At 34.4% G+C, this 25,746-nt stretch overlaps 1 protein-coding gene and 1 pseudogene across 1 annotated transcript; both read right to left on the reverse strand.

Moving 5' to 3' along the window:
- Positions 1-14,073, reverse strand: part of LOC149154166 (aquaporin TIP1-2-like) — a 54,193-nt pseudogene extending 40,120 nt beyond the window's left edge.
- Positions 14,074-18,990: 4,917 nt separating this feature from the next.
- Positions 18,991-20,928, reverse strand: LOC149154167 (metacaspase-1-like). The gene is made up of 5 exons (XM_089439407.1): positions 20,501-20,928; positions 20,025-20,358; positions 19,794-19,914; positions 19,250-19,510; positions 18,991-19,111 (listed from the first exon to the last, which is right to left on the reverse strand). The coding sequence occupies exons 1-5, from the start codon at positions 20,871-20,873 to the stop codon at positions 19,052-19,054; spliced, it is 1,149 nt and encodes a 382-aa protein (XP_089295533.1). The 5' UTR covers positions 20,874-20,928; the 3' UTR covers positions 18,991-19,051.
- Between the last annotated feature and the right edge of the window lie 4,818 nt (positions 20,929-25,746).

Below are 25,746 nucleotides of genomic sequence, written 5' to 3' on the forward strand. Positions count from 1 at the left end.
TACTAGACATTTCCACACATCATCAGTAGATTGTAACCATTATCAAACATAGAAAATAATGGACTGAATCATATCAGACCCTTTTTCCCGAGCCTGTCCCATTTCTTTTCTCAAACTGACATATACGTGACTGTGCACTGTCTAACTCGAGTATACACACGACTGTGCATTGTCTAACTCGCGTATATACGCGACTTCTCTTTATCAAACCTGCGTATGAGATTGAGAACACTGAAGTTTTACACTTTCAGCTTCCTCTGAGTCTGTTATGTCTATACATTGTGCTGTGCCACATCTTTCTGACTGTACTTCCTTCTTCTTCCATATCTTCAAATGTGATGATGTTTTCTCTTTTTGGTATGGTGCGCGTATTTTGTTCCTGCATTCCTTTGCTATATTCTTGTTACATTCATAACATATTACATGTTTCATACTCCTTCTATAGTAATCAACAGCTTTGTGACCAAACATATTGCAAGAAAAACAATATCCCTTAAAGTACCTAGAACGTGATGATCTTTCTGTGTGATAGTCTTGAACCATTCTACTTCTGCATCTAGCTGCAACATGTCCAAGATTATGACATAAATAACATTCAACATTATTCATCGGAGGAGTAAAGATTTTCTTTGAAGAATTTATTTCCTTCGTTGTTGATGAAATTTACCTTTCATCTGCGTGTTGAGCATTTCAGACTGTGCATTTTGTGAACTAGATTCAACTTCAATAGATTCATGCAAACCAAGACCAGTTTTGATAGCAGGAGACCTTTGAATACTAAAAATATCATCCAAGATATTAGTACTATCTTGAAATCGTAAGAGCTTATCCTTTTCTTCTAAGTTATCTTTTAGAATATTTACCTCAACCTCATGTTGCTCTTCCTTTTCACGATACTGCTTCTTCATGTTTTCTTCAGCTTTTCTTCCTTCTTCCAACTGATGTTTTAATTCATGAACTTTTTTTTTTTTTTTCAAGAGCTTGGAGTAGTTCTTTATTCTGCTTATTTGATTCTTCAAGATCTTCTTTTAGTGAGAGGATCGTAGCTTCAAGACTTTCATAGTAAGTGGATCTTTCTCTGAGTTTCTTGATTGTTGTGCTCCTTTCATTTACTTCATTTCTTAATGATGTCACTTCATCCTGCAACTTTTGGCATTGATCTTCCTTTTCCTTGAAGAACTTCCTTACCTTGTTTCCTTCCTCTAGTTGAGATTTTAGTTTGGTAACTTCCTCTTTGGAGATACATTCCATTTTGTGCAATAGATCTTGTTGATCTCTAATTTTGTCTGTAAGCCTTTTAAATTCTGCCTCTATTTGATATCTTTCTTTCTCACCCATAAGAGAAAATTCAGTTGTTTCACTATCACTTTCATCATCTTCAAATTGATGGAGAAATGTATCACCAAAGAATAAAAAATTCATACCTGATAGTTATTTTGCTTGTTCATCTTCATTCTGAAGTGATTCTGAATCTGAAGTGCTTCTTCCACATATTCCCCAATCGATTCTCCCACTGTCATAGTTCTTCTGAGATGTCTTCTTCTTCTTAGGCGCTTTCTTCTTAAGCTTCTTTCCCATTGTTCTACGGATCTCCTTCAAGCGATCAAGCTTCTACCAAAGGACCTGCTCTGATACCAATTGTTGGAAATAATACTGAGAAGGGGGGGGGGGGTGAATCAGTATTATCAAATCAAACACTTTTTCATTTCCATACTTAGATTCATATACGCTACTTCAATTAAGGGAACCTGCGTGTACACACAACTGTGTCTAATGCAACCAGTGTATATCCAGTAAACTTATGATTCAGTTAATCCATTAAATGTTGATCTTTAGTTAGTGCATCAGAACTTTATTAACCATATGAATAGTAAACAGGTGCAGTAAAACAAAAAAAATCATCACACACAAGAAGCACACATGAACACCATGATGTAAGGTGGAAACCCAATGTGGGTGAAAACCACCTGCTGCAATTCGTCTCTATCTTATTTTAATAAGAAACTTCTTTTTACAATATTTTTGTACTGGTGCAACCTTATACCAATACGCAGGCTTCTACTTGCAGAAGGTTACAACCTCCTCTCATTCTCCAGCTTCTCCTCGAAGGGAGCTACAACCCCCTTAGCTCTTGTACTAGTTGATCCTTTTACTAGTACGTAGGCACCGGCATATTAAATGCTCCAACCTTCACTCATTTTCCAACTACTACTGGAAGGGAGCTATAACCCCCTTAGCTCTTGTACTAGATGATGTACTAGTACATAGGTGCCGACCTATAGAAGGATACAACCTTCTCTTTCTTCCTTCAGGTACCACGTTTCATAAATTTTCAGACTGGATACTCCTGAAGCACAACACCATAATATAAAGGCCACGTTTCATCCAATTTTCGTATTGGACCCACCAATATCATTGAAGGACACAATCAATCAACACTAGCATCATCAATCTCTGAATCACTGAATCACTAAAACCCTATCAACAAACTGCAATCACTAGAACACAGAGCAGAACACAGAACTCTGCAACAATGTTAAGATCTAACTGTATCATCAAAAATCATGCATCAGAGTGCATATGCTACTTGGAAGAGCCGAACCAGCGTGTATACGCAACTTCACCAAAGCGAACCAACGTATATGTCATTAATTACTTACTTATGTTTTCCTTGCACTTCCTGACTTCAGACATAACCAAATCATTACATATACAAGGATAATATGTGTGTTAACAACCAGATCTAGTCCATTAGATCACATAAAGATAAGTCATTATGATCCTGATCCATTATTAGATCTCATCCATCAACACTGAAGCTAAACACAATCAACCAAACTAAATATGTAGAATTCTAACACCAGTAAACAGTCATTAGAACTCATCAATAACCAGAACCACCTGTAACTTCAAACATCATAGTTCATATAGTATACGCTACTTAGATGTATCTAACCTATGTATGTACGTGCTTTTATCATAGTTAACCAGCGTATACATCTATAAATATTCATTCATGATTTGCAGCTATTCCAAACATGAGTTATACCCATATCATAATATTTACAGAACATTACATGCATCAGTATATAGATCTAGAATAAACATGATCAAACCGTATTGAGATGATTCATTCCAATCCATTAGATCCCGATCTATCCTGAGATCTTGTTCTCCATCAACCGCTGAGATTACTCCTTAGATCAGATCAAGCAAAGCATTATGAACCCATAACCTCCATACTAGATCTTATACTTCATCAGATATTCAAGACTTTTTGAATGCCTTTGCCTAATGATCTTCTCCTCCTTTTATAGTCTTAGGCCTTACTCAATACGATGGTCCAAAACCACTTAGAACCAATACCTTGGACCAAATACCATGGATCACAATACCATGGTCCAAATACCACAGACCAAAACCCAATGTACGTGCCTTCCCTTGCATGAAAGTGCATGTATACGTATACGCACCTTTTGGTCAGCTAACCCGCGTGTATACGCGGCTTTATCAAGGGGAACCTGTGTATATCTCCTTTTCTTCATTCTGTGAGCCTGAACTGTGATCTATGATCTTAGTAAGTTGCTATCAAGGACAAAACCTGTATCATAATGCCAACATCTTGGTGTTGTTGTTTCCATCAAGTCCAAAGGGGGAGATTGTTGGCATTATGATACAGGTGTTGTCCTTTGATGGAAACTCACTCATATGAAAGTTCATAGTGCAGCAGGTCAACACCAAAGGATTATAGATCAGACTCCAAAGAATGAAGAAAGAGAGGTATATGTTGGTTCGGTATGTCCAAGGCACGTATACACGTAGTTTAACAGAAAAAAAGTAGCATATAACATATACATGCACTTTCACAAGAGGGAAAGCGTGTACATGTTGGAAAACCAAGTTTTTGGTCCAACATATTTGATCCAAGGTATTTTGGTCCAAGGTATTTGGTCTGAGGTATTTGGTCCAAGGTATTGACCCTAGGTATTGGGTCCAAAGTATTGGTCCTAAGTGGTTTTGGTCCAAGGTATTGAGAAAGGCCTAAGATTATATAAGGAGGAGGAGATCATTAGGCCAATATGTGCAAGCAATGAGATTCTAAGGAATACTTCTATCTGAAGTATATTTTATGCTGCAGGGTTATGTTTGGGACTGGATCTGAAATATTCATGTACACCTTGATTTCAATATTGGATCAGGAATCATGAGACTTGAAATGAATTATTCTTGAGTGATCTGATATTGTTTGAGACCAGATCTAATTTTTTGCACCTGTTCTATTTGTTATATATCATGATTTGGGTTTGTCTGAAGTTTGGAATTGCAACAAAGGTCTGAGTCAAAATTTGCAGATCTATATGCACGTTCGTCTTGGCCAAAGAGTGTGTACACGCAGGTTCAGTTCTTTCAAGTAGCATATACACTCTAATGCATGATTTTTGAGGTTACAACTGGTTTTGAATGATTCTGGGTTCAACACAGTGTTCTGATGTCAGTGATCTGATTGTTCAGATTAACTGAATATTGGTTGATGCAGTTTAAGTTTTAAAAAGCTTTGATGGGTCCAGTGTGAAAATTTGATGAAACGTGGCCTTCATATTGTGGTGTTGTGGTCTAGGAATATCCAATCTGAAAATTCATGAAACGTGGTCCCTGGTGGAAGAGTGGAGTTTTCTGTAGGCTGGCACCTACATAGTAGTAAACATATTGGCTAGTACAAGAGCTAGGGGGTTTAGCTCCCTTCTAGTAGAAGCTGGAAAACAAGAGAAGGTTGTAACCTTCTGTAGGTAGAAGCCTACGTACTCGTATGAGTCTGCACTAGTACAAGATTGTAAAGTTTAAACATATTTTCCTATTATTAAAAGAAGACAGAGACAACAACAGCAGGTGGTTTTTACCCACATTGGGTTTCCACCTTAAATCTTGGTGTTCATGTGTGTTGCTTATGTGTGATGCTTTATTTTGCTTTTACCACACTATCTAATAGATCTCTGATATACTGGTTTAAGCTCAACACATGATAAATTGTCTAAACCACAAGTTCTCTGCATATACGCTGGTTTCTTTAAGCACAGTCGCATCTACAAACTAGTTCACTTCACTGAAGTAGCGTATATAAATCTATTTGCGAAAGAAAATTATTGATCTGATAATATTGATTCACCCCCCTCTCAATATTATTTCCAACAAATAGAAATGACGAAATGTGGCCACTGAGTGATAACTCGACCTAGAAGCATAACACTCGATATAACTAGAGAAGCCAAGGGCCATCTTCCACACAAGAGTTGAAGAAATAGAAATTGAAAGAGAATTTGTTAAGGAAGACCACTCCACCCATCAACTCAATGCAAAACACTTAGAGAAAGTATTAAAATGAAGTTATGGTGAAAAGTACTTTCACAGGTAGTAAGATTAAGTCCATCGCTCTGGAATAAGAAGACAAGCCCACTCCCCTAGAAACTTCGACAATATCTTCCATACTGGATTACAACACAACATAGTTAAGGAGATGAAGAAAGTTGACGTCAATATTTCACTTTTCAAATTGACAAATATTGTGAGCCGACAAGACATTCTCTAATGTGCACTCAGACAATTCATCTCATGTAATGATGCTTCTTCACAAAAGGGATCTAAACCTGGTAAGTCCTATGGTTCCCAAAATTCTATACTTAATGGTTGAACATTTTATGTAAAAAAACTCTACCCTCTACCTTTTATTAACTTCTGAAATTTTCGATTATAATGTACAGACTTTCTTAGTTGATTATGGTGCATTAGTAAATGTAATTCCTCTATCTGTCACAAAGAAAATCAATGCAAAGTGGGATAAAATGGATTCATGGATCATTTGGTTGGACAAGGCTCTTATCCACTAAATCGATGAACTCGAGAATGTGTTTATTCCTTTATCATATGATCACTGAGTTCACCATTGTATAAATATAGTAATTTTGGACATTCCAGAAGCATATGGTGTATTGTTAAGCAGAGATTGGTCCAACAAGCTACGAGGGTATTTTTTTATGGTCTGGTCACATTTTTGGCTTTTGTACAAAGGCATAAACAATCATATTTGGGTCTTCTCAGAGCAGTACATGAAGCACACGGTAACTCCCTTAGAAGATGAAAATGAGCCAATGCGTTTTTTGAATCTCATCTTTGGAAATTTCTTCTTGGAAACTGATCTATGGTGTTATCTTACTCAGCATCCCTAGTTCTGCTAGACACACAATTGTAGTTCCTTCCTAGTCCAACTAGTGAAAATGACATCGATATAGCTAGTAGTAGTAGGAATAGTAGTACTAGTGTAACACATAGTCCTTGTACATATGATTCTTAGACATTATATTTTGATGGTTCAAAAACATATGAGGGACCTAGAGTTGGTTGTGTTTTAGTAGACCTGCGATAGAGAAAACCTCTGATCTCCAGCCGCTTAGAATTCAAGTGCACAAACAACACCACATAATAAGAAGCACTCATCTTGGGTAAATTACAAGAGCCATCGACCTCAATGGTGTGGTTCTCAAAGCAGTAGGTGACTTAGAAGTTGTCATATGGCATGTACATGATACTATACATTGTGTGTCACCTCATCTGAAGAATTATCAACAAGAGGTATGGCTTTTAATTTCGCATTTCCAAGATTTTAAAATTATTTATGTTCCTAGAATATGCAACACGACTGCAAATGCATTGGAAAATGTTGATGTAAGGTTTTCACCATTTAGGGATGGTGTTTTTGTAGAGATTATTTATAAACCATCTATCCCTAACAATATTACTAATTTACGCATTTTTAATGATGACAAGTAAATACTTCACTTTATGGCAAATATTAATGTATTGAAAGAAGCAGCTATTGACGAAGACAAGCTTGCTAAAGTCTTACAGGATGTAGCTTACACAAGCAAAGACAACCACACGCCGATAGGCATGGTATCACTGGAAAAGTCGTATGAGTTGTAAAATTTCTTCCAAGGGACAATTACTATGAAAACCCATAGCTCAACGTTGTCGCATGAGAAAATAAGTTTCAAAACATAAAAGGATATGAAGTTTTTCAATCTTGCTACTTGCTGCAAACCACATGAGCAACAAGTTTTCATCCACTTGTTCAAGCAATACCAAGATTTATTCACATGGACATGCGATGAGCTCAAAACATATGACACGTGAATAATCAAGCATGTGATTCCAATCAAAGAAGGGGCCAAGGCATTTCAAAAAAAGTTGTGGAAGGTGCATCCAACGCTTGAGCCCCTAATTTGGAAAGAGTTAAGAAAATTGTTGGATGCTTGGATTATATACAAAGTGAAAAATTATACTTAGGTATCGAACTTGGTGCCAATGAGAAATAATTCTGGGAAAATCTGCTTGTGTGTTGATTTTCGTAAATTGAACCGTGCCTCAGAGAAAGATAATTATATCGTTCCATCTATGGAATAGATACTGCAAACAATATCAGGGTCAGAGATGTTTTCCTTTTTGGATGGGTATTCCAGTTATAACCAAGTTCTAGTCTCAGATCTTGATAGACTAAAGATAACTTTCCACATGAAGTGGGGTACGTTCACATTTAAAACAATACCATTTGGGTTTATCAACATTGGTGCAAAATTTCAACATGCCATGGACATCGAATTCCATGGATTGATCAGATAGACTATAGTGGTCTATCTCAACGATGTCATGGTATTTTCCAATAAGAGATCTGACCATAAATGCCAATTGAAGAAATTTTTCGAGCGATGTCGCCAATATGGGATATCGCTTAATCCGAAAAAGAGTATTTCTGCGTTGTATACAGTTAATATCTTAGGCCATATCATTTCCAAAAGTGGGATTAAAATAGACCTAGATAGGTTGAAAGAAACTACGCAGATTCTATTCCTTGTGAATAAGAAAGCTATGCAGTCTTTCCTAGGGAAAATCAACTTCCTCTGCAAATTATCTCCGATTACGCCCACATCGTGAAGCCTATACAAGAGATGATTAAGAAGGATGTGATATACAAATGAAATAAAATGGAAAAGAATGATTTCTCATGTATTAAGAAAACCATTGTAGAAGCACCCACTTTGTACAACCCATATTTCAGAAAATATTTCTTGCTATACACCTTCGCTTCTGACACTTCTCTCATTGTTTTTCTTACGCAAAAGGATGATCAAAAAATGAGTGGCCAATATATTTCATGAGTGCTAGACTCTAGGGACCTAAACTGAGCTATCCTACCATTGATAAGCAAGAATATGTAGTTTATAAGGCAGTGAAGCATTTATGACCCTATCTCTTAAAAAATCATTGTATCATTGTTGTTCTGCACCTAGCAGTCATATCACTATTCATTCAATAAGAGATGGGAGAAAGAAGAGTGAACTGGATGATTGGTTTGTGGGAGTACGACTTGGAGTTCAAACTGTTTCTCACAATCAAGGGCCACATTCCCTATCAGAGAGCAGAATAATTAGTTGATGCAAAAAAAGAAGACCCTTCAGGATGGGAGATGGAGAACGAAATGTACAATGTCGAGAAAGCCTCCCCCACTATGATCGCAAACTCTTGGTATGTGTACATTTTCCAATACCTTGAGCATGACATCGTTCCCTCTCATTTATCAACACCGTAGAAGAGGGAACTTAGAATTAAAGCATTATCTTATCAGTTGGTGCATGGGGTGATTTTTAGAAAGCATCATAATGGAGTATTGCTCAGGTTCCTGGAAGGGCGTGATTCAGAGAAAGTATAGAGTGATCTCTATGATGGACCAACCAGGGTACACTTTCTGGGTAGCACAACAGTGTATATGGTTATGCGGGTAAGTTTCTATTAGCCTACATTATCCAAATAGTCTCATGCTAATGCCTACAAGTTTCCGATTTGTTAAAGGTTTGTTGACCGAAACAAGAAGTCAGTTGACCCATTGCAACCTATGATAATGGAATAACCATTTCTACAGTGGGGTTTGGATTTCATTTGAAATATTTTTGCATTCGTCAAATCAAAATCACTATATTCTCACTACTACATACTACTTCACATAGTGGACAGAAGTAGTTTTGCTCAAATAGGTGAATGATCAATAAGTCATCAACCTCCTTAGGTAGAATATCATTTCCAGGTTTGACATTTCAACTTCTCTTGTTTTCGATAATGCAACATATATTTCATCGCTAAAATTATATGATTTTTCATTAGAAAATGGAATCGTATTGAAACATTATGCTAACTACTATCCATGGGGGAATGGTCTCGTTGAGTCCAAAAATAAGAAACTTATTTGTATCATCAAAAATATCTTCTTTGGTAAATGCCTTATGGATTGATCAATTCTTGCCATATCCCTCTCTAAAAACCTCCTCTTACTTCCTAGTGTATGGAAATATACTTTCCTACTCTCTAGATTTCGAAGGAATCCCAGGGAATGTCATGTTTATTAGTTCAGCATAGGATGGACACTCTACACAAGATATAGGAAGAAAGGCTGAAAAAAAAAGAAAACAAAAATTCCCTTCATTGGAGCTACAACAAGAGGTGGTTTGATAAGAAGTTTTCAAGGAAAAATAACTTTATTGTGGGTGAATTAGCCTTGAAGTGGGACAAAGCGCATGAGTACAAAGGAAAACACACCAAATTTCAATCCCTGTAGATTGGACTGTTCACTATTCACAAAAATCTTTCCCAACACATATATCTTCTACAATCACTAGATGTGAACATTGACTCTCTCACTGTCAATGACCATGACTCAAAACACTACTTTCATTGATGAACTAGGGTTGTGCCCAACATTATGTACATAGTATTTTTTTTTTTATTTTTAATTTTCTATTTTATTTTATTTTTTTTCTGTTTTCATGATGTAAATAAATGTTGCATGTCAACGTGTTGTCCAACTTCTTTGTGTGTCGTTGAATTAAAAGGGATCCTTGTGAAACGTAAACATTTAGCTAACCTTTGGTCCATCTTCCTTATCTTGGTTATATATTTTGGTCAATGAAGTTCTGATGGAAAATATGATTCGTCCGTGAGGAGAATTTTCGTTAAACTATGAAATTATGTCTATTCAAGAAACCTTATTCCCACACTCGGTTTTTATGTTTCAGTGTTTTCATGCCTATCCAATCCATAAAACAGGAAAAGGGGAAAAATCTAAACAAGAAAACCAAAATGAGAAGTCTCTATATGCTTCTATTATGGAAGAATATTTCCTTCTCTCAATAAGTTAAGGTCCCTCTTCAGTCCATAAAATGAATAAGTGCCAATGCACAATCCTATAAAATAAATAAATAAAGGTGAAAGCAAAAAAAGGCTTCCTGCTGAGAGAGATGAAGAAAACAAATTTTTTGTGTATTTTCGAGGGTTCTTGGTACCGATGCAATGTTTGTACTCCTATAATGACTTTGTTGGGGTATCTCTAGGCCTACTAGTAGTGGACGAACACCAGAGATGAAAAATCATACTCTGAAAATGTAAAGCTCATGAACTACACTACCCTTCCCAACTGGAAAAATTGTGATACCATTGAATCTTATGTTGTGTTCAGTCGAGAAAGGTATAAAGGGGACCATGTTTATTCATGCAGGAAGTTGGGGGCCCAAAGTAATATACATAATGAATTAATACTCCCCAAAGAGATGAAGCCTTGGACAAAGGAGTTAACCAAGGCAAAGAATATGGAATTCTACTAGTGTGTCACCAAGTTTCGTCATTGCTACAACACCATCCAAATTTTTCGCCAACACTGAATTTCGGAGCCTTCCTTGGTCTTGTACATTGTCGTTGCAAACAGTGAAACTCATTCCATGTGTTTCTTTGAGATGTTTTGGTCCCTTTTGTAACATAGGAAAAATTTCATCTTTTCTCATGTTAACTGTCGCACAATATGTATATGCCTATTCTCGTGGTTTCAAGGGGCTATGTTTTTTCAGATTAGTTAATCTATCCATTTAAACATATTTCACTCTCATTTTGAAAGTTTCAAGCATTGTCGAACAAGTTTCGTCACAGTCATCGCGAAGTGTATCTTTAGTGTTGCACTTGTCATACGTTGTTGTAAAGTTATCACACTAAGTGAAAAAGATTGTTCATGTGTCCAAGATGATATATGTTATTGCGTCATCAAGTATTCCATGTGTGTGATCACAGTTGAAGTCTTATTACTGTTCACATCAACCTTAGGAATCCCACACTTGGCCAATTTCTGAAAAGGTTCCTGACCAAGCAACGTAGCTTCACCTGACGTCCCTAAACTCCACATTGGGCTGTCTTAGTCCTCTAGCTGTGAACTCGCCTCTTGAAACTATGTAATGCGTAGTTCCCACCTCCTAGGATTGTTGCACTGCGTAGTTCGAGTGCTCAAGCCTTGACTTTGGCTCCTCTAATGCACAATCCATATTCCCAACCTAGACTTAACTGCACTTTGCACAATCTCTAGCCTTAAGCTCATCCCTTGAGCCCCTAGTTCATGTAATTGAAAAATTGTCCATTCTCCTTAGTGTCCCGAAACTGTGCAATGTGATGATCCAATGCTCATCCCTTCAGCTCATCACGCTAGCTTCCATAATTGCACAGTTTTCTTCCTCAACCAAGATTGGATTGCGCATGGTGGAGTCTTAAGGCTCAAGGTTCACCCCTGACACCTCGAGCTACACAACTGCATAGTCACTGAGCCCGTCTCCCATCTTGTCACCTAGTTATGTCTCAGCTAATGGATCAATATGCACTATCTTAGGATAGGGGTTTTCATACTAATGTCATCTCATCATGAGTAAATTGTACATGCATGTACCTTATCATACCATGGAAATATGATGAAGAAGGATATGAAGAAGGGAAACATGTTGAAAGACATCTTTGTAGTTGAGTACGCAAGCTAATCAACCGAGAGAAAGAAAATGGACATGGTTTGTGATCACAACTCAAGACTTGAGACCATTGAAGATTCCTTATCACCAAACCATGTGGAGGTGGAAATAAAATCATTCTTAAGCAGATACGTAACACACAACAACAGAAGTGGCTTGACATTGCCACATCATCAAGCAGTCCATGTTAGCAGTTTCATGTTGATTTTTAGGGGTTTTAATAGTCATGATATTTGTTATTTAATGCTATGGTTGATTTTTTTTTTTAATTTCAACCATATAAAATGTGTGGTGTTATATCACCAAATTTTTATCTTACAATCTTTTTTCTTGCTTTCATAGTCATGATGTTTGGTATTTAATTTCATCTTTAGAAAATATTTTAATTTTAACCATAAAAAATGTATATATGTTGCATCACCACCTTCACATTTGAACCTGGCTTTTCATGCCTTTTGTAATAACGTTATTTGGTTTTTAATGGGATAGTTGACAAATCTTGGAATTTTTACCCTGCAATAAAGAAAAAAAGTAGACCGTACATCACCACTTTTAATAAATAAACATCAAAATGACGATTTTATATGACATCCATAAAATGAATATTTGGTAAAGTTCTCGTTGGTAACATTGTTACCCACAAAATATGGTAACAAATAGATTGCGATGGCAACTTGCCACATAATTTGAAGAAATCTCCAAATAAGATATATCAATAAACAAAATGAAAATCAATTCACATTCTCCCCTAATTATTGATCTTTGGAAACTTCACCAAAGAAATGAACAAATTACTAAACCATTCTATTTCACTACAAGGAAAGCACTTTGTAGTGGATAGTTTCCAGGAGGTTTTTAGTCTTATAATATTAGTCAAATTTTAAAAAATTCTTCTACAACCTTAGCCATTTTTTAAAATTGGAATGACTATATTTTATATTAAAAAAGTCATGCCCATTCGCAACAAAATCGGTTCTTTACATTAATTGATCCATGCTTCAACAAGTTGATAAAAATTCTTGGTCCATCTAGACTATTGCAGTAGATATGGCTGAACTTCTTACAAAAAATTTTCCATTCTGGGATATCTACAACTATAACTTTGACATAAATGAAATAAGAGGTATATACATTTACAGCTCATCATTTTGATAAAACAAAAACAAAACCAATACAAAGGTGGTCAGATATCCATAAGAGTTGGGTTGTTTAGATGCAGGCCTGGGGAGGCATCTTTTGAGTCTTTGGAATTCTCCTAGTCTGTCACACCCTCCATGTTTGCCTACATACCTCCCTCCATGGCTTCCACCTTGATATTCAAATTTTCAAGATGATGGCACAGTGCATCCACTTTGTCCTCAAGTTGCCTAATGCGTTCTTGTTTCTCAATTTCCCTTCCTGCATGGTCATGTTCTCATGCATTTGCTGAGGCATGTTTTGTTGGAGTTCTGACAGTGCTTCCCAATGATCATGAACATAGGTGAGACATGTGGGTCTATATCTGTCACCGTGCATCGAGGAACATGCCCTCAGCCCACCAGATCTCGGCCTGTGGCTTTCCCACGTGCTCGACCAAGAACTATCTTCAATACCCTGCATGTTGGCTTCCAAAACCTCACTTTTTATCAAGCTCCATAAATTGGCACTTTTTTTCATGATCTTCCATAGCCAGGCACCCTCTCTCACCCACAACAGACTGCCCTGATCCTTGGCAAGTATACACCGCCCAACCTCATGCCTACTCCAATTCTCCTTCCTCTTCCGGAGAGAGTTATGAACCCACTCGGTATTCCAAATCCATTCTTACTGCAAACGCTCAAACAAACTGAAGCCCAACATCTCTGACCTTCAATTATACTCAAAATTTATTTATTTCCTTTCAAACCTCAGATAGATAGACCTTCTGACCCTCATTTCGACTCTTCACAGCATAATTCCCAGCCTTCGTGACGCTGAAATTGATACACATCAGCCTAGGCTCTAGCCACCAGGCTTTCGCAGAGGTCATTGCCCCACTCTCAAACCTTAAAACATACAAAATCCAAATACCAGTTTACACTTTATTCCTGTTGCCTAACCACAAAGTGATGCAGAGAAGATTGAGGAGATTATTGTAATCAAGATCCCATGAGTACTCCATCATAATTCCACCATCCTCCATTAAGTTCCCACCAAGCTCCTGATCTCTATCAGGCATCCCCACAATTCTCCCATGAGTGAGCTTGACTTTAATCAAGTCTTGAATTAAATATTTCTCTGTAAAAATCAACTCCTTGTAGATGCTGGAGGTGATGCGCTGCCCAATTTTCCAAGAACCAGGGCAAAATGGTGATGTCGCATGCTATGATTTAATCTTGAAACAAGTGTGGTACACAATTTCCATAGGATGCCATGTTTCAAGAGAGTTTCGATGTCCGACTTGCCACAAGTACGCATGGCTAGCAAGAGCTTGTAGAGGGTGATGCGACAGGGGGAGGAGGAACCCTAGGTGGTGGTTATAATGTAGAGGTGGTGGTTAGAAAGGGGAGGGGCCATAGGGAAGGGGGAAGGGGAGGGTAATGTGGAAGGGGAGAGGGAATGGGAGGAAGGTGAAGGGAGGCGGGATGGATGGGGGTAAGGATAGGAAGGGGGAGGTGGGGGGAGGAAGATGCCAAGAGAGATCTAGGGGATAAGGGTGGGGCTTCATATCATTATGGTATGTTAGATGCAACTTTTTCACTTCCATAGCTATCCTTTGAGACTTTATTTCTCGCCTACAAATGTCTCTCTTCATTTTCTTAAGGAATTTTTTCATGCTCACGACATCATTTATTACATATTTTTCCTCCTCCATATGGCTTGCCTTATTGGCTTGTCTATCAGCATCAAGATTATTTCCCATCAAAACATGATAAAAGGTCATCGAGTCGAAAGCAAGCAGAAAGTTCTGGGCTCTCATAATGATTTGATTCAGGTTAGAGATCTTAGCCTTTGAAGAGTTAATCATATGACTTATAATGATTATGGAGTCTTGTAACACCTGAATCCTTTTTATCCGATTTCTTTATGCCAGGATTAGTCCCAAGAGCATTCCATAAGCTTCAGCTTGGTTGTTGGTCTTCCGGCCTAGCCCCAAAGCATAACTAAATTCAATGATTCCTTCGGGATTAATGAAAATCCATTCCCTCCCCCTCTTTCCACTCGAGACAACCTTAGCCATTTTTAATGGCTAGATTTTAGGACATATTTTAACAACTCTTGCCTATAACTAAAATATTTTAGGTAATCAAATATCTTAGATGATTTTTTATTCTTGAATGCTCATATTGGTAACACAAATTGGTGCATATTGAGTTAACACATGCCTATGCATACATAAAACTACATGCATTTGTCATCATATCATTAAGAAACACCATTTCCATCTTTTTTTTTTTCATATTACACACATTATGGACTACTTCATTCCATTATGTTTTCTGGAACATAGGTTCACATATAATTTGTACAAATCCACCCATTCTTTTCATTTTAAAATAGAGGGTATCATAAACATAAGTAGATCACCTACTATTGTGTATTGAATATTTTTTTTTTACATACTAAAATGAGCACTAGAGGTAATTTTGAACATTCAATGTGATATGTTCATGTATTTTTTTGTTAATACTAATGTGTATATTTGTTTATAAATAATTTGTGTATTATATTCATGTGAATTGTAATAATTTGATATGATAAACATCATTATACATTATGTCTAGACAACTCTTTGTACTTCTCCCTACTAGTCAACACACATCAACATTGGAGACGAAATAATGCAGTGGTTGTCTTGTTTCTCGCAATCTCTAGGTGCTCCATAGCGGTGGTATTTTTGGTAGTTATCTTAGTATATTTTAGAATCATTTTATTCTACCAAGTGCATTATATGCAACCTACATTTCTCACCTGGTAAAAGTGTCATTACAAATCATTCTGAAGCATAAAAATGTTGGATGCCATTTATAAGTGATGTTCTTTCAAAGGGTGAACAAATTCCTTTAAATTTCCATCAATAAACATGGTAGTTTCTAGTTACAACTGAACCTAAGCTTGTATAAATGCATCATGAAGCTTTGTTAGAGGCATTACCCAATTACAATGTTAAGAACACTGTAGTCAAGGATTTGAAACATTGGATATTTTGTTTGACTCCAAGAATGACCTAAGAGAGGAAGAAACTAACTTCGCCTATTAGGTGATCATTATGAACCATCATGAATAGATTTTGAATATCTATAACTCCCAGTACTTGACATATTTTCTCCTTAGTTTGAATACCACTACTCAAACAAGAATGAACTAAGAGAGGAAGAAACTAACTTAACATATTAGGTGATCATTATGAACCATTGTGGCTAGAACCTGAATGTATATAAATTCCAATACTTGACATATTTTCTCTTGGTTGGACTACCACTACTCAAATTTTGTTGTCAAGTTTGTTGAAATTATGACAAAGGTCAATAGACAATCTCGTAAAGAATTTAAATAACAAAATGGATAAATAACTTGAATGTCTAGGAAACTAGTGGGTCTCTTCCTTTAAAAGAATAGTATTCACTTCATATGAATATTTAACCAAAATTATAATAGTTTTGTCATAAATTGTGACCAAGTTATAATCACATCCCAATAATAAATATATCCATCTAGGGTTAATGGGAACCCATTTAAATGTCAAGTTTTGTTTTTTTATGCTTGAACTTTGCAACCTACCATTGTTGGAAGTGGAGAGTTGTCAACCTAATATAATTGAAAATTCCTCAAAACTAAAGAGAAATGATAGACGTCGGTACTAGTATAGCATTGGAGGAGTGATTTGGACGATTATTATAAGAGACATGATGTGTTCAAGAGAAAACACATATTAGATATAAGGAGTGAAATTAATGTAAACACACTATTTAAATCTCTGAAGAGGGTCACATCCACTCAACACGTCAAGAGGATTCTGTACTCCATCAAGCTCGAACCTCCACCTCAGTAATTCCTTGAAGCTTGAACATCATGGGAATTGAACACCATGTCAAATATAGTTGTTGGGTGGAGAATGTTAGATAGGTAGAGAGGCAATTCTAAGTGAGAGTGTTGGTCTAATCAAAATAAACATATGTTTGATGTCATGTTAGATAGATATGTAACTCAAAACTTGAATGATATTCCAATAATGTAAATACATATTTAATACACTAAGATGACTCTTAATATCATCCTTGAAAAAGTTGATTGACCTTTCATATTCACCTATCTATTCATATTTCAAATGATTGACAATGACACAAAAATACAAAAGCATTATGTGTCCAACAATATTAAAACCTATATCATTAACAAATATCCTTATCCTATGGTTGAAACGGTGTGATGTATATATAACTATAGTCATGACTATGAATTTAATGTTTCCATTCCTTTTTTACTCACATGAATTCCCCCACTACATGATTTCCCGCACTAAATAAAAGGCATGATAAAATCATTTAGACTATGGTCTACTTCACTAATCTAAATGATGAAATCCAAATAATATTAGTAAAGACTAAATCAATAAACTAAATTAAAAAGAATAAAGATGAAAAAAAAGAAAAAAAGTCTCACATCATTTTACAATATCACTTTAATAAATTTTGCAAAAATAAATAAATTAATATTTAATCACATCATTTTACAATATCACTTTAATAAATTTTGCAAAAAAAAAAAAATTAATATTTAATCTTACTATTCAAAATTTGTGATCCATTATTTAACTTTAAAATTTGATTATTTAACCTTTGTTTTTAAGCTTAATAGGGATCGATATGTCACTCGATATTTAATAGTTAAAATATGTTCGAAGAGAAAAAACACTATTAATATTGAAACTATACCATCAAAATAAGTTTAAAATAAATTTGTTTCAAACAATAAGCACAAATATCTAGGACTCTAAGAAAAATTACCATGTTTATTTATAATTTCCATCATTTCTAAAATGTTTTTTTACATTTTTCTATATATAAATTACAAAATAAATAACGACATATAAAATTATCAAAATTTCATGATAAATAAATATTTTAAATATGGTAAATTATTCTTTTTATATTAAAAAAAGACAACCCATTATTAACAATCCTTCATACATCATAAATAATTTTGAAAACTAAATAGTCTTTCTTAATTTAAATAAAATACATTTTTAATGTATACATTTAATATAATATTATTTATTAATACTTTTTATTTCTTTTACCAAAGTGTAAGAACACTAAGGTATCAACATTTTGAATCTTACTCCCATAATTCTATAAATATACACACTTATGTATTTTATGTTGTTATTTTTGGGATTGATTTATATGGTTAATACTTTTCATTGAGGGTTGGAATTTGGATTCATTACCAAATGTTACAATTTCAATAAAAATAAATAGATTTCTTCCACTAATTTAAACCAAAAAAAAACTTCCCTAAAAAAATTTTCATCTCAAAAACTTTAGAGTTGATTAAAGGCTATCCTCCACATTACCCATCCTCTCTGGATTAATAAGCACATAAAAGCTAAATAAAATTTGAATTTTTAATAAAACAAACACAATAAAATAACTTAATTTATTTAAATATAAACAACATAAACTTATTTTATTTAAATAAAAACAAATATTATAATGTGAATTACAAATATTACAACCATCAATTATTGATTAACTTAATTACAACCATACTTGCCATCAAATATACACATATAACATACATATAACTTTAAATAACATGAACTTAATTTTTTCCCAAATGAAAAAAGCATTATATTCATTCATAAAATTTTGACATTATATCTTATCAGAAACAACTTAATTTATTTCCATAAAAACAAATATTACAGCACTTAATTATTGACCAGTCAATAAAATATATTACGAGTAAATACGTGCGATCAAATTCCAGGACTGCTGCCAGGCATGTTTTTAGCTGTTTGACAGGGTAGTAATGACGTTTTTGTTAAAAAGTTAACCGTCCAAAATACGTTCTATAGCTTTGAAAACCCATAGGGAAAAAGTTTTTTCAAAATTTTTAAACGTAGAATACGGTCAAAATTTTTAAACGTAGAATACGGTCAAAATGCCTATGACGGGCATTTTGCCCGTCAAATTCCAACCCTGCAGCCTCCATCACAAATAAAATGGCGTCTCACTGACATCAAATGGATAAGACGACGATAATTGTGGCTCCTGCAAATAAAAAGAAAATTATATGATAAAAATAGTAATAAATTTAATTTTGAAAGTGACTAAAAGAAATTAAAATATATTTTAACCTACTTATTTTTAAAGTCTATTTTATAAAACACTCCTATCTCATTGTAATACCTGGAATTTTCCTGGTTTGTAGCTGCCACCTTGGACCAGCATATTTGTAAGATCAGGAGGTTTTCTGGCCTGAACTTTGCCTTGTTTATAGCCCGCTCCTTCGATAACCTTATCTTTCGCTTTTGCTTGCTTATGGCGTGCTTCACGAACAGTATCAGTCATAGAACTTAACAAACTCCCATAAGTGTTCCCTTCTCCTTTCTCAATTGCATTTATAAAACTGTAAGTCATGGCTCCTGTTGATGTAATCTTTGAAAGCGCCTGTTCACAACATTTCTATTAGAAAATTGACTGCGTAATCTTAAAGTTTTTGTTTTACCGGCCATCAATAATTATAAAGAATCACACCGATTTTATATATAGGAATATTTTAAATAAGTATATAATAATAATAATTCATTTTTTAAACGTATATTTGTTAGGCATGGAAGCTTCATCACTCACTTTTCTCCCAATATACCAATAATTAATTTTATTCCTATCTGCCATATTTCCAAAATATTTCATTATCACAAACATTCTAACCTCGTAAAGATAATCTTACTTTGGTATCTGCAGAGGTCTGGTCATCATCACATCCACTAAAAGATATCGCTTCACCTCCCATTGTTCCTTTGCGCATACCATTTTGAGGTGTATGGTCCTCCCACGCACATTTTCCTCCGCTAATTTGTCAGCGTAGTAAAAAAATAACAATTAATTTTACAAAACAGATGGATATACTGCTAAAGAAAAGTTGAGAACCAGACATGGATTGAATCTTAGAAGTACTGACCTGGGGTTGAAGACACAGACGTAGGGCAAATCTAGAACAGTGCCACTATGGCAAGCATCGACGATTGCATGCAGTCGAGCCCCAGGAGGAAGGGGTTTTACCAGCGTATCGTTGATCTCATTGTCCACAATCATCCCCGCCGTCTCAAAGTCAAGAGGCAACAGCGTTTCGTCGTAGCCATCAACTTCGTGGCCAGTGTAATCTTTTTGCTGAGAACCATGCCCAGAATAATGAAACACCAGAGAATCCCCAGGTTGACAATCCTTCACCAGCCAACTCATCCACCTCTGGATGTTTCGTTTTGTAGGGATTCTTTTGGAATCATTTTCTTCCTCTGCAAAAATTCAAACTACACAGCTCAGGTAATGAACACCAGATAACAATAACAGGTGGGTAGGAAATTGATATATGAGACATGTGGAAATTAGACGAATTGAAACCATTTACGATAATCGAAACAGTTAATAACTAAATACCTGTGAGAGTAACTATAGAGTCTTCCGGGAAGTTGAATTTAGTTGTGAGCAGATATTTCATACAGTTCACATCGTTGATGCAGCCTTTCAGCTCGTATGGCGTATTTTTGTAACAAATCCCACACAGAACGGCTCTTTTCTTACTGGAGACTCGAACCACATGAACGGGACTAACAATAATCGGCTCATGTCTGGGTTTGTTAAAATTTAGAGCACCTGGCAGTTTCCTGACGGGATTCGGCCGCCAGCGGGGTTCTGGTTGGCGAATCCCAACATAAACACCGCAGTATTGACAGCGAAAACCAGCAACTTGGGGATGGAGCCATACCTCAGCTCTGCAATTCGGGCAACCCACCAGCTCGGCTTGTGCCATAACAATCTCTCTTCCGGCCAAGCTAATTAACTCTCCTAATACGAGCGTCTGTGTCTTTCAGATGGATCCAAGGAGGACTATATATAGGAAACCTCTGTAATCGTATTTGTGAATTCTTTGCGGTTTGGAATCGTAAAAGGTTTAAGCACACATATTTAGTTTGCACAAATGTATGAATTGGGTTCGATCGAATACCCGACAAAGCAGTCGGTGGGTAGTAGTGTCTCCTACCGGTCCAAGATAACCCGATGCGAACCCCACCTGTTATTGTTTAAGTAGATTCTAACGAAGTGCTTATCATAAACCCTACCTGGCAAGGGAATAAAGTTGACGATGAAGTGTTCAAGAAGTAACTATCTGCTAGTGTGGGAAAGAGATCGAGGAAGGATATTGAATTTAGACTCACATGGGGTGAGATCACCATGCATCTTGTCAGTTTCGTGAATCTAAGCACATTGGTATTCTTATAATTCTTGTGCAAATAAGTTTGCACTTCGTTCTTTTGGGAACATAGTGTTGAGTTCATCCTTTCACGATTAACTCCATACATTGTTAATTTACTTTTAATTTAAATGATTGAACTTTATTTATTAATCGCATTCTTCTTCCATCTTAGCGCTTTCTTATGCTTCTATTTTCACTATGCTGAGGGGATTTCCTTACTCTCTCTCGATCGGAATGACCCTCCTCACATGCCTCTAAGCTTATACCATGCCTTTAAGTTTATACTTAGAAAATGGAAGTTGGAGTCTTACCAATGCTCTTTTATGTTTATTATAGCAACTTGTAAATGTTCGAGTTGATACCTTGACCATGCTTTTAAGTTTATACCTTAGAAAATGGAAGTTGGAGTCTTACTAATGTTCTTTTATGTTTATTATAGCACCTTGTTAATATTGGAGTTGATAATATCTTGTTGACACTCTCATGTGTTAAAGTTGTTAGCTTACCAATTTAATTGAGGATGTTGGTACCTTCCCAAGAGTAGTTTATGCTTATATTGATACCTTTCTATTGTAAGCAAGAAAGTTTGCATCATACCAACACCTAGTGGATTTAAGTGTTGTCCTTCCTTACATTCCTACTATGGAATACATTATCCCCCTCAACTTCTCACTCTTAGGTTAGTATGTTACTAGAGTATGTAAATAAGTTACTTAACATATTAACACTTTCTCATACTCCAATACCTTTCTAGTGCTTAATGGATTTACGTTCCCTTCTCCTAGTACCTAGGTTGGAAGACCATATTCCCCTCAACTTCCAACTCTTAAGTCAATACTTCACCAATGTATGTGAAGAACTTGATACCTTACTAGCACTCTCACATGCTTACAATGGTACCTTGGGAATGTTGATTGAATTTTCTTGCTCTTCCCTTGGTTCCTACCCTCACTCTCCTATGCTTAAATTGGTACCTTGCCTATTTATGAAAGAGAATAGCACATATATCAACACTCTCATATATAATACCTTGTAAATTTGAATGATACATTAATTTCCTTGCACTTCCCCTCATTTTCAAATGAAAATCAATATCATTAATCATAATAATCATTCTTAAACACCTCATCCTCCACACTTCAACTAGTACCTTGTGAACACTTAAACAAGTAGCTTATCAATTTTAAAATATTAATACCTTACTAATAAGTCATATTGATATTTCACTTTTCATTAATTTAATACTTTTAGTAATAATTATTATTAATAATTCGATAAACTCAATAAACATAAATACCCATCCTTTTAAAATAAAATATACATTAAATAAAACATATCCTATTACTAAATTTTAACTAACCAAATTATACCTTAATCATTATTATAATAATTATATAAATTTTAACTAACCAAATTATACCTTAATCATTATTATAATAACTATATAGCAATCTTCAGCGAATATTTTTTTGGGATGAAGTCTCGGAATAAAAGAAAATTGATAAGTATCTTAAATATTCAAAAATAGGGATACTTTGCCAACTACCCAAAAACATAAAGCAAATAATTCGTTGTACCATTACATAATAGAAAACGAGAGTACAGAATAAAGTGAAATACACTGAGATTTGTTGGTCTACTTTTTCTTGGTCCGTGATGCAGCTTTCTTTTTCTTCTCGAGCATAATTCATTGTTTAGTATCTTTCTCTAAATCTTCTCCATGAAATAAAAAAAACATAGATAACGTCAGGCTGCTGGCGATATTATACGGAAGATTGTATCATCCGTTTTGTTTGAAGCAATTCGTTTGTCTAAATTATTCCTTCACAATGAACAATACGTTTCTCCAATTATTCCTGCATCATGAGTTTGACAGAGAATAATTCAACAAAACTTCATTTAGTTATATTTTTGCAAATGCATTTTTATAATTAATAATTTGTTAATAGAATTGTATTATAAAATTTAATATCCACGTAAATTTGAATTAAATAAATTTTTTTGTTCGCTAATCATATCCGGAACTTCATCTTCATGGGATATAACTCCTCACTACCAAGCTAATCGTTCATCAATATATTTTTAGGGATAGAATTAAATTATTGTTAAAGTATTTGTGTGGATAGAATTTAATTATTGTTAAAAGTTTTTTTTGGGAAAGAATTTAATTAGTGTTAAAAGTATTTATGTTTTTATTTTATTTTTGGGGTTAGAGTATGTTTTAAAACCATTTTTGTTTGGTTAAGAGTTGGTTTTTTTTTTATCTAAGGAATGAGGTTAACCACCCATGACCCAAAAATATTTGGCAGAGTAAAAGCTTTCTCCGTTGTAGATCTTCTGGTTTTCCTTGAATAATGGTAATAAATTAACCTCCATTAGTGAATAGAAAATGTCCTATGAGTTTAACCACTAAATTATGATAAATTTTCCATTATTAAAAAAAAAAAAAAAACTATTATAAAAAGAATGACACAATTAAAGAATAAAAACCACAATTTTCAAATACCCAAAAAAACACATTGCAAAAAATTAAACATATATTTAATTTTTATATACCATTTAAGAATAAAGAATAAACACTTCAAAATTATGTTGTTCAAAAGAGGGATACAAACTTTTGTCTAAGAATTTGTCTAAAAACACCAATATCTATAAGTATTCAATATCATTCTAAATATAATAATTTAGAGTTTTCAAACAAATCAAAAATGAGTTTAACTATTTATTACAATACTAAAAACAAGTGCTACATAGTAGTTAGTAATATAATAATTTAGAGTCTTCAAACAAATAAAAAATGAGTTTAACTATTTATTACAATACTAAAAACAACAGTTACATAGTAGTTAGTACTTGCCATTTAATTTAAATATACTAATATTGCAATTTGATAGGTGGATGATGGATTTGTAACAAATATCAAATATAAAACAAAGTTAATGAATAGTAAAACTTGGTTCACCAAATTATTGAATATATAAGGTTTCCACTCTCAATAATAACTATCCCAAATAATATTATAAATAAGTTATAGAAATGGCACGCATAAAACAAAATAAATAAATAGTAAAATTTAGTTCTCCAAATTACTCAATATGTAATACCTAACTCACATAATAGATATGATATATAATGAAAATAATTTATATTTTTTCCTTTAAAATATTTTTAAAAAATTATAATTTTTAATTACAAGTAAAAAAAATTTTAATATATATATATAGAAATTATATATATATATATATATATATTAAATATTTTCAATTTAATGATATTTTTAATGCCTTATAAATTACAATGAAAGCCCAGAAATTAATATCTAATTTCGCTACTCATATCTTAAATGAAAATCAATTAACTTGAAAGCCAAGAAATGGATTATAATTTGACATTTTGACTTTTAATTTAACTTGCAGGTAAAACCATTGATTATAAGCGAAATGAAAACGGACCGGACCATGATTATGTTGCAAACTACCCAACGAATTGCCTGATTATAAACAATGAAATAGAATTTCAATGATGCAATATTTACTTTTGTTTTGACTCGGATTTATGCTATCCAACCGTGCATAACTATAAACATAAATAATTTGGATTTTTATTTCAGATTTCTTAAACAACCTAACTGTCAAGCTGAGGTGCAATCGAACTCTCATTGCCCCTGCAATGGAGATGTGCCATCTACAATACATTACAATTAACATTGCCATCATGTTAAACAAGTAGAATTTAGATCATTGTGAAATAAGTTGTTCACTTTAAAATAATAAGTAACATCTGTGTTTACTTTAAAATAATACGCAACATAGTCTTTACTTTTGTCATGGATTTAACAGTAAAAGTAAGAAGAGTATGCTCTAATAAATTTGCATCTAGAATCAAACAAGAAATAAAATTTGATAAATGTCATTTAAAAATATAATGCATGAAAGAATGAGAGACTTGCTAGCAAATTCTAAAGTGGATCTCTGTACCAATTAAGTTGAAGTGACAACAGGTGTAGTATCCGGAAGAAGTACTTCATTATGCGGAGGAAGTACGTTACTACTTTGACGAAGTACGTAAGATTACAAAATAAAATATTATAATAAGATAGTATAGAATAGAACCAATCATATTTAAGAAAAATAAATTTAATTGTTATTAAATAATAATAATAAAATATTTATCTCCCGATCGGGATGAGAGAGGGTGGCAGAGGCAACAAGCTTTGAGGTGACATGGTTAGTACCAGGGCGATAATTACCGCCGCCCTCCACATGCTCAAGAGAGGGGGTGTGGTGTCCATAGCCATGAATGCAAGGAAGTGGGCTGACAAGGTGGAAGAGGGAGGAATAAGGAAAGGTGGCAGAGATAAGAATGACATTCGACGTGTCGGGGAGAAATTCGTAGTGAAGAAGGAAGTCATTTCAGAGCCGAAGAGAGG

Source organism: Pinus tabuliformis, chromosome 9 (genome assembly GCF_031772625.1).
Source record: "Pinus tabuliformis cultivar Carrire ecotype Pingquan chromosome 9, CPIR1, whole genome shotgun sequence".
NCBI lineage: Eukaryota > Viridiplantae > Streptophyta > Pinopsida > Pinales > Pinaceae > Pinus > Pinus tabuliformis.

Bases quoted from the DNA above. Each gene is read 5' to 3' on its own strand.
- LOC149154167 (XM_089439407.1), bottom strand. From the start codon at position 20,873: ATGGCACAAGCCGAGCTGGTGGGTTGCCCGAATTGCAGAGCTGAGGTA. The intron at 19,915-20,024 runs GTCAGTACTTCT...CTGACAAATTAG, and splicing joins GTCTGTGTCTTCAACCCCAG to CGGAGGAAAATGTGCGTGGG. The intron at 19,511-19,793 runs GTAAGATTATCT...TGTTGTGAACAG, and splicing joins AGACCTCTGCAGATACCAAA to GCGCTTTCAAAGATTACATC.